This window comes from Cornus florida, unplaced genomic scaffold, assembly GCF_030987335.1.
Source record: "Cornus florida cultivar Cherokee Brave unplaced genomic scaffold, ASM3098733v1 CherokeeBrave_3.0.0_Hap2_Chr06, whole genome shotgun sequence".
Classification (NCBI taxonomy): Eukaryota; Viridiplantae; Streptophyta; class Magnoliopsida; order Cornales; family Cornaceae; genus Cornus; species Cornus florida.
This window is the reverse complement of record NW_026775576.1, coordinates 59,656,060-59,666,359: the sequence shown is the minus strand read 5'-3', so window position 1 is coordinate 59,666,359 and position 10,300 is coordinate 59,656,060. Positions and strand designations below refer to the sequence as shown.

The following is a 10,300-nucleotide window of genomic DNA, read 5'->3' as shown; positions in this document are numbered from 1 at the left end:
AGAATCATGAGTTTTTACAACATGTATCATGTATGAATTGAATATTGTATCAAAATATTTTCATAACACATATAAAAAAATATACTTCACAAAGTATCGTAATGTCCTACTGGGGAGATAGCCAAACAGGGGTCGGTCAAATTCACCTTGCAGCCATATGGCACCGGGGGCATCAATCTCGACTCAGCTATAAACTCCTAAAGTGATGAGCAGAGTGAAATTTCCTACATTTGCCAACAATGAAGTAAAATAACAATTTTAAATCAAGATATATATAGGTAAGTATTCATTATGTTTTTATATAATAAGTGATACGTGTTACAAGTAATTTATGATGCTAGATATAATTTAGGTTTGAAACATGTTAAGCTTAAGTTGTGTAAGACATTTTCACTTTTGACAATGGGACAATCTTCCACTCGTAAAAGAAAGTTGATAGATTTATTTTATCCCATTCCTTTTTATATTATTGTTGTATTAAAAAATTCGTAAATAATATATGTTACAATTAAGTTGAGATGTATCATATAATTGATTTTTAAAACATTATACTTTAAAGTTGAGATGTTTTCAAGATATGTTTGTTTAATATTACGTAATTCAATGTTTGTTCAAGATATGTTTGTTTAGCATGCTGATAAGCACCGAATATTGCATATTCAAGCGCCCTAAATTGCATTAGTTAAGTTCATTATTTGATTTTATTATGCAGATTATCTTCATTTGTGCATTTTTGTTTATTTTCAGGTTCATTGGCTTAAAAGAAGCAAGAATGATGTTTTTGTTGAAATTTTGAATGCAAAGTGCTCAATGCTGAAGCTTGGCAGCAGTGGAACCTGACTTTTGTCGCCATTTTTGACCTAGCAAACTCAAGAACTGGACTTCCATCATAACATGAAAGATTTAGAGCTCTGAATCAGCTTTCCAAATCTTCAAGCGGTTCATCATTCGGAGTTCGGAGCAGAGAGTTATGATCTTCTTATTAGAGGTGCTCAGAACTGCCTGGCAGCAATGAGTTTCTGCCTTGATCTTCAATTTCGACCAACCAGACTTAAGAATTGGATCTCTACCAGAGCATAAAGTTTTTATAACTCTAAATCAGCTTTCTAAATCTTCAAACGGTTTGTCATTCGGAGTTCGGAGAACAAAGTTATAGCCGTTTTACCAAAGTAGGTCCGAGCAAAACAAAGCAAGCGTGGAGCAATCTGCTCCATTTTCGAGTGCTCGAGGCCCTATTTCGAGCACTCGAAATTCAGGCAGAATGCAGCTCGGGACTCCTCATTTTCAGCCACTTGCTTCATTGGTTTCCTCAATTTGAATCTCCCTCTTTTATGAAGTGGTTGGGAATGTTTTTGGAGGAGAGAGAGGGCTTTGTTGGAGGAGATAAGGCAACCAAAGGCCACATATATCCTATCCTTCATTTTTTACAAGATTAGAGGAGAGAGAAGAAAGCAAAGAGGGTGGTGTTCTTGAGTGCTACAGTAGGAGCTCGAAAATGGAGATGGAGGCTTCTTCTTCTTCTTCATTCCTTGTAGTCATGGGTAACTAAACCACACCTAGGGAGGTGATGAAGCCTCCCCTTGTTGTTCATGTTTTAGATTAGGCTATGTTGGGGATTATGATGTATGCTTTTGGCATTTTCATAGTTAGAGCATTTCATCCCATGTAATGAACTCTAACACTTTTAAATGATTAATGTGAGTTTCTTTTGCTTGTCTTAATGATCTTTGTGTTAATCTTATTGCTTGCATTCTCATAGTGATAATGGGAATCAAACTATGATTTGTTTTCAAGGCATGTTGTTAGAAAAATGGATAGTCCATTGCTTAGGAATTTCCTTTGATGGGTTATGCTAGTTTCCTACCTCATGTGATTTATCATTTGGTTATAAACTTGATAGTTCTTGCTTGAGTGAATATGTTGAGGGCTACACTTTAGTTTAGGTAGCTCAAATGTATGAATTTTTGAGGGATTATTCTTGTTTAATGATTTAATGAACTTTTCCAAGAGTGTATGGTAACATAGTGTTGCTATATATTCCATGACCATTTTATACATTGTACCTCCCCAATTTAACCTTAGTCTAGCATGTACTTAGGGTGTAGTGTGGATTCATCTTCCTAGTATTTTCTACTTGTATCTCACTTCCTTTAATTTAATTGCAATTTATTGTTTTATGCATTTCAATTTCTTAGTTTAGTGACAAACACACAAACCTTTTATAAACCTCCCTCATCATTCTAGAATGATTCTAGACATTTAGGTTGTATTAAACTAGCGCAGTCCCAGTGGTTCGACTTACCCGACCAATAGCCCTATTTTACAATGATTCGTGCTATTGCGAAGGTTGATGTTAATTGACCAACCGATCACATGCTATTATTTTTTCACTTTTTTCTACTTATTTAAAAGCTGTCATTACCAAAGAAAATTTTGTGTATATGTATTATGTATCTCAATCTTTGACAAATTAAAATTTTGTGTAATTACATTCCCAAAAAAACAAATTTTCGCTACTTATTGAAAAGCTGTCATTATCAAAGGAAATTTTTGTGTATATGCATTATATTATATCTTAATCTTTTGACAAATTAAAATTTTGTGTAATTACATTACCAAAAAAAAAAAAAAATTTGTGCAATCGTTCTATAAACAAAACAACAGAGCCTCAAAACATTCACTCTCCCAAATCTTGCCTCAATTAGTTAGTATTAACAATTCAACCAAAAAAAAAAAAAATGAAAATGAAAATCCTCAAGCCACCCTCCCCCGTATCTCCCTACAATATCAACATCAAACTACCAACCCAAAACAAATCAAATAATAGCATTCACAATCAATGCCTCAAGTTTCATTGACCAAATCAAAAGCTCTTTGCTGCAGTTTCAGTTCGTCAACGAGCCTCCCAACATCGGCGAGCAGAACCAACCAAACTAGACCCAGCAACCTCCATTGTTTTCGCCCAGGCTTCATTCATATCATTAATGTCCGGCGAAGTTAATGATGGTGCTCCATTGTTTCCGGCCAAGCTTCATTGTTTTTCAGAATGTATGGTGCTTACTTAAATTTCAGAGGGAGAGAGACCTAGAGTGAAATAATGAAATATCAAGAGGATATAGAATAAAATTTTGGGGGGAAATCAATTTTATGTTTTGGAGGGAATTTGAATTTCATTTGGTATAAATTCTTGTATAGATATATATGTATGTATGTATATACACCTGCAAAGTAAATACCCTTTTTACTAAAAGGCCATGTCACCAAATTAACCCTCCAAGGACAACCGCTAGTGAGAGATGATTTGGAGACCATTTTTTCCCAAATATCACCACCCCAATGAATTTAGGATTTTCATTTCTACAATTATATAATGTGTATGTGACACTGTCTGGGATCAGTCCCTTTGACATCCTTTTGCATACAATAGTATGATATATATATTTTTCATTTTCAATGGATCTGTATATATATATATATATATATATATATCTCAATGAATCTGTATATGATCTGAGTTTAAAAGGACATTCTTAATAAAGCTAAATTAGGATCAAATATGTGATATTATTGCCTAAAGTGCCCCTGCGGGGGAAGGGGTTGGGTTTGCTTTTGAATGGAGAGGAATATGAATAGGGAACTTAAGCTACTCGCGGAAAAAATTGGATTAAAAAATATTAAGTTGTAAATAATTATGGTTTTATATATACTTCCTCCGTTCCATATTAGTTGTCAACTCTAAAAATTTTGACCCACAAAAATTGTGAGTCAAAGTTATCAAAATAGACCTCTAGTATGAGATATAGGTAGTATATAAGTATATTAAAGGAATATGACTACAAATAACATCAAATGATTCAAAAATAAAATGTGATAGTAAGTCAAAAAATTTCAAATTGATAATTATTATGGGACGGAGGTAGTATATATATATATATAACTAAATTAGCCTCCCTCGTCTTTTTCTTTATTTGTGCAAACTAATTTGAACTTATTACAATTTGAGTCACCTTTGAATGTCTTTCATGGTGTGCAAGAAATTAGCTCCTTTTTTTTCATGAATAATGTTTGTCTCAGGTGGAATAAGATGGTGACATGGACCAATAAAAATATGCAATTTGTCAAAAAAAATTAAAATAATTAATAAAAATTGTTTAAATCTTTTTGCGGATCATCCAAAAGGAAAGATTTTTTTTCCCTCATGCGTCTGAGATTTTCTATTGCAAACCCTTCATATTGCAATCCGAAGAAGTTAAACAATTAGCCAAAACCTGGTAAATTAACCACAATTGTAAGATTCCAATTATCAATGAAGTTTAAGGAAATCAATTTGGTTTCAGATTGCAACAAATGGCGATAAATCTCAAAATTTTGGATGCCACTAGAGTTATGCGTATTTATTAATTAGTCGGCCTCTTGAGTCATTCTAAAGATGGGATTGCAAAGATGACAGGCAACGAATGTAATAGTTTTAATCATCTCTAAAGATTGGATGTAAAAGATTAGGGTTTGGGAATGGAAGTGGTGGCCAACAGTAGAAACTGACAAGTAGTGGAGGTGGTGGAGGTCGGTTGCCGAAAAAGAAGATTAATATTAGAATTTCAGAATTGGGGAGATGGTGGACATCAATTACGATTTAGTGGGAAGAGAGAAGGAATTATGAGTTAAAGAGAGGGAAAGTCCATTACCAAATCTCATAGGCGTGAGAAAATCCTCTTTCTTTTTTAATGACCCCCGTGAAAAAATGTGATAAAATCCTCTCCCTTTTTTAATAACCCTTGAAAAAAATTCTCTTCCTTTTTTAATAACCCATGAAAAAATTCAAATGATTCAGGTAAAACACCTCACAAATCATACATACATACATATCTCTTTTTTTACTTAAAAGTTACATCTCTCTTCTTTTTCATTATTTATGCAAATTCATTGTGGAAAAAAGAGAAAAGTAACATGTTATGTTGGAATGAGTCGAATAGGTATGTTGATTTTAAAATTAAGAATTGAGGATGCGGCAAGTGGCATGGGCCGGATATAGTCCGCGGGAACGAGATCGGGTCGAATGATTGAAGTAGGATCCATGCCAAAGCGCATTGGAATGGGCCGAACCTGGGGGATCCATCGAGGAAGGTCAAGCCCATTGGAAGATCAAGCCCAGAAGGAAGAGAGCTTTTGAATATAGGCCCAATGTAATCGGTTAACAGCAATAAGGGTGATGGCCTATAAATAGACCATGACAGGTGGAAAGTAAAGGGAGAATTCTAGAGAGAGAGAGAGAGATAGGAAAAGATTGAAGAAACAAAATCTTGTATCTTCAATTGGCGCCGTCTGTGGGAATCGAGGACGAAGATCAATTCGAGCCCGATCAGTACCATATTAGTTCAATCGAGTTTGTGAGTACGCAGTGTGATTTCTGGAAGTTAAATCCAGATCAGTGAGATTGTAGTTTGTTCAGAGAGAATTCTTGCTTATTATGGATTCTGAGGCATTTGCTTCGGAATGACGCAATTGTGATTTGCTCAGTTGCAGTCAGATCCGATGAGTTTGAAGCTAGAAAAGTTCAGATCTAGCAAACAGTGATCACGATTCAGTGAAGTTAAGCCTAGATCTAACGGAGTTTGCATCGGTAACGCTTAGATCTGTTTTGGAGTTCGTAATTCATGCCTTTGCTTCGATCCGGAATCATGATAGGGGGTGACAACTCTAATACGGTTGAGAACGTCCAGCAAGTGAAACTTGATGAGTTGATGAACATGATCGAAGCTCTCCAGAGAGAAAATGCGGATCTAAGGACTGAAATGCAGCGTCAAGAAGCTCCAGTAATTCCACGACCACTCCCGGTAGGAGAAGAAGGTGCACATACCGATGCAGCACATCACGGTGAGGAGGTTGGAAACAATCTAGTAGATCCTCACCGCGAGGAAATTCGGCGAGACGGTTTGCCGCCAAATTTTCGTCGTATAGATGATCGTGAATGATCAACTCACATAGATCCACGGCGTGAGCAGATCAGGCGAAACGAAGCAATGACTTTTGATCCACATCAAGAAATGCTCAGCCGAGGTGAAGCAACAGAGTTGATTCATCAGAAAGCTATGCCTCCATGGCGCAAAGACTTTGTTGAAGAAAGATCATTCGATCCGACCTATCGGCCTTCCATGACGACGTTCGACTATCACAGCTCAGAGAGGAGATCAGTAGACCAGAGAGCAGCCGCGGGGTTCCAGAGGGAAAATGAAGCACTCTGTTCAGCAGCTTGAACGGTTGATTCACCGTTCACCGATGAGATTCTGAATGCTCCGAGTCCGAGGAAATTTTCCATGCCCGTTTTCATTCTGTTTGACGAAACGACTGATTCGATCGATCATGTGTATCACATCCAGCTGAAAATGGCTCTAAACACTGAGAATGACCTTTTGATGTGCAAGTGCTTTCTTACGAGTCTGGCCGGACCAGCTCTGAATTGGTTCAAGAACCTGCCGAGGGGTTCAGTGGATAGTTTCCGAAGCCTGTGTGATCGGTTCATAAGCCAATACTATGGAAACAAGTGTCCAGCGAAAGATATTTCGAGCCTATTCATAATGAAGCAACACGCTGAAGAGCGTCTCCAGGCTTTCCTAACCAGGTTTAACCTTACCAAGAGCATGGTTATTGAATGTCACCCTTCAACGGCAGTTCAAGCATTCATACTGGCCATGAACCGTGGCACCCCGTTCCACACAAGCTTGGTGGTCAACACACCGAAGACTATGGATGAACTTAACGAAAGAGCCGATGGATTTATACGCTTGGAAGAAGAAGAGGCGGCAAACGCTCGGAAGACATCCGTTATATCCACGGAAGAAAAGACCAAAGCAAATATCAGGCAAAAATAGGTTCAGCCGCAACGCTCCTCGTGGAAATCTGAGAAGAGGCCCAGAGAGGAAGAGCTGGTTACTCCATTGAAAGTTACCCTAGCGAGACTGTACCAAGAAAATAAAGATAAGTTTCGACCTCCTTTACCAATCAGACAACCTCTCGAACAGAGGGATCAGTCTAAGCACTGTGCATTTCATTCTGATTTTGGCCACCAGACTAACGAATGCAGGAACCTAAGGAGACAGGTAGAGATGCTGATAGCCAGAGGGGAGTTCACAAGTTATATTTAAGGACCAACGGTGGAGCAGAACCGACCAATGGAGCACGTGAAGAAGAATCAGAAGTCGAATTCTCACAACACGCAACCAGTTCGAGTAATTAATGCAATTCACGGTCGGCCAGAACCTGCCGAGGAATCAGATGAACTGCTTCGAACACGCCTTCGCCAAGCACGGATGAAGAGAAGGATAGGCAGTGTAAACACTCTGCACCAACAGAGCGCATCAACGCAGATAAAGTTTGACGCAACAGACTTGTTGCGTGTTCAGATCCCTCATGAGGACCCGCTGGTCGTAAGTTTGACAGTGGCCAAATGCTTGGTGCGCAGAGTTCTAATTGACCCTGGAAGTAGTGCGAACATCATGCCAAGAGACACATTCGATCGGCTCGAGATCAAACAGGATTGGCTGAAATCCACCGGGAATCCACTATTAGGGTTTGATGGAAAGCGAGTGGAGCCCGTCGGCACGGTGGAGGTAGCGGTACATGCTGCCGAGAGGGTTTTAATGGAAACCTTTGTAGTTGTTGAAATTCATCCCTCTTACAATCTTCTGATGGGCAGAGGGTGGATCCACAGAGTTCAAGGTGTTCCTTCCACTCTGCATCAGGTAATGAGATGCCTGGGACCGGACGAAACCAAAGTGATTGACATTCATGGAGACCAAGTTGCAGCTAAAGAATGTTACTCTGTAACGCTGAAACATACCGGAAGGGGGAAAGCTCCCATTCGTTCAGTAAGTCCGAGATAGCAATTACAGGAGCCTCCCTCCAAGCAGAATGGAGAGGAAGAACCAGTAGGCTTGACTGAAGAACCCTTGTTTGATGTGCAGATCGATCAGTTCCGACCGGAGCGGACAACCAGAGTAGGGGAACGACTCGTTGAGGAGGAAAAACAGGAATTAGTTGATTTTTTGTCTCAAAACGCAGATGTGTTCGCATGGAGTCACCTAGACATGCCAGGGATCGATCTTTCGGTATCCTGTCACTCATTGAACGTTAACCCTAATGCAAAACCTGTAAATCAGAAGCAGCGACAGTTTGCCCCCGAGCGCAACCGAATTATTGCCGAGGAGGTTGACAAGCTGCTTGGTGCGGGGTTTGTAAGAGAAATGTACTACCCCGACTGGCTATCGAATGTGGTCGTTGTGCAAAAGAAAAATGGGAAATGGCGCGTATGCATTGATTTTACCAATTTAAACAAAGCTTGTCCGAAGGATAGCTTCCCGCTGCCAAAGATTGACCAGATGGTGGATGCAACTACTGGATATGAACGCTTGACCTTTTTAGATGCTTATTCGGGTTATAATCAGATCCCCATGGACCCCGCTGATGAAGAAAAAACTTCTTTCGTTACTGAACGCAGGACGTATTGTTACAAAGTTATGCCGTTCGAACTGAAGAACGCCGGGGCAACTTACCAAAGACTTATTAGCAAGATTTTTAAGGAACAAATAGGGAAGACAGTTGAGGCTTACATTGATGATATGGTGGTTAAAAGTAAGAAGAAAACTAATCATGTACAGCATCTTCGAGACGTGTTTGATGTGTTGCGGCGATATGGAATGAAGCTCAATCCGACCAAGTGCTCGTTCGGTGTAAGTTCAGGCCAATTCCTAGGGCACGTGGTTAATCTCAGAGGCATCGAGGCAAGCCCTGCCCAAGCAGATGCTCTGACTAAGAATGCCGAGCCGACGACAATCAAAGAAGTGCAAACACTTACGGGACGGATTGCTGCACTGAGCCGTTTCATTTCCAAATTGTCAGATCGATGCAAACCATTTTTTGACACAATACGGAACCATGGCAGGCAGGTTTGTGGAGATGAACAACGCCTAGCGTTAACTGCTCTGAAAAAATATATGCAGAACCTTTCGGTACTGTCAGCTCCAGAATCAGGCGAAAAACTGTTTTTGCATCTCGGAGTATCCAGTATCGCGACAAGTGGCGTTCTGATCCGCTACGCAGAAGGGAAGCAATATCCAGTGTTCTATGTTAGCAAGACAATGACTGAGGCTGAAAGACGTTATTCAAAGGCATAGCGGGTGATACTCTCGCTAGTGCATGCGAAAAGAAAGCTCAGGCATTATTTTGAATCCCATCATATTATCATTCTAACCACTTTCCCTATCAGAATAATCCTGCACAAACTAGATCTCTCCGGAAGAATGACAAAGTGGGCCATTGAGTTAAGCTCATTTGATATCACATACGAACCTAGAACAGCAGTCAAAGGGCAAGCGGTGGCAGATTTTTTACTGGAATGTGATTCAGAGGACGTAGAGGAGGATCTTTGTAGTTGCTTGTGGAAACTCTTCGTCGATGGGTCCTCAAATCAGATGGGTGCAGGTATTGGGATCAAACTGCAGACGCCAGAAGGTACAGCCTTAAGCCAAGCGCTTCGGCTTGAATTCGCTGCCACTAACAATGAGGCAGAGTATGAAGCGTTGCTGGCAGGAATAAAGCTTGCCAAGGAACTTAAGGTCAGGAATTTGAATGTTTTTAGTGACTCACAGTTAATCGTTCGGCAGGTAAGGGGTGAGTATGAAACCAAGGATGAAACGATGGAAGCATATCGTTCTGCTGTTATGCGGGAAGCGAAGAACTTTGAAAAAATTGAATTCATTCAAATTCCGAGGGAGTATAACGAAGATGCCGACAGGCTAGTATGTAGTGCCTCGGGTTCTGGAGAAACATTGGCAAGGGTGATTCCAGTGGGAATATTAAACCAGCCATCCATTTTCGAAGAACCTTCAGGCTCGAATCCTTGGCAAGTGAATGTTATTCCATATGAGCCAAGTTGGATTGATCCGATCATAACTTACATCCGAGATGGTGCTCTGCCTGAACAAAGAGATGAGGCTAGGAAAATCAAAGCGAATGCTGCGAAGTACGCCGTAGTGCATAACCAGTTATACAGAAGATCTTTTTCCAAACTGTACTTAAAGTGTGTTACCCCCACAGAGGCTCGGCATATTTTACGAGCTATTCATGAAGGCGTATGTGGAAACCACTCAGGGGGGAGATCTTTAGCACACAAAGCAATGGCTCAAGGGTACTTCTGGCCGAACATGTCGCGAGATTCGGAAGAATTGTCTAGAAGGTACGATAAGTGCCAAAGGTTCGGACCACTGATTCACCAACCACCTGAAGACTTGCATGTAATGGCCAC

General features: G+C 40.0%; 1 protein-coding gene across 1 annotated transcript; it reads left to right on the top strand.

Annotated features, from left to right (window-relative positions):
• The first annotated feature begins 7,169 nt into the window (after positions 1 to 7,169).
• On the top strand, positions 7,170 to 9,170 carry LOC132314178 (uncharacterized). The gene is made up of 4 exons (XM_059813072.1): positions 7,170 to 7,865; positions 7,962 to 8,299; positions 8,495 to 8,890; positions 8,939 to 9,170. The coding sequence occupies exons 1-4, from the start codon at positions 7,170 to 7,172 to the stop codon at positions 9,168 to 9,170; spliced, it is 1,662 nt and encodes a 553-aa protein (XP_059669055.1).
• Positions 9,171 to 10,300: the final 1,130 nt, after the last annotated feature.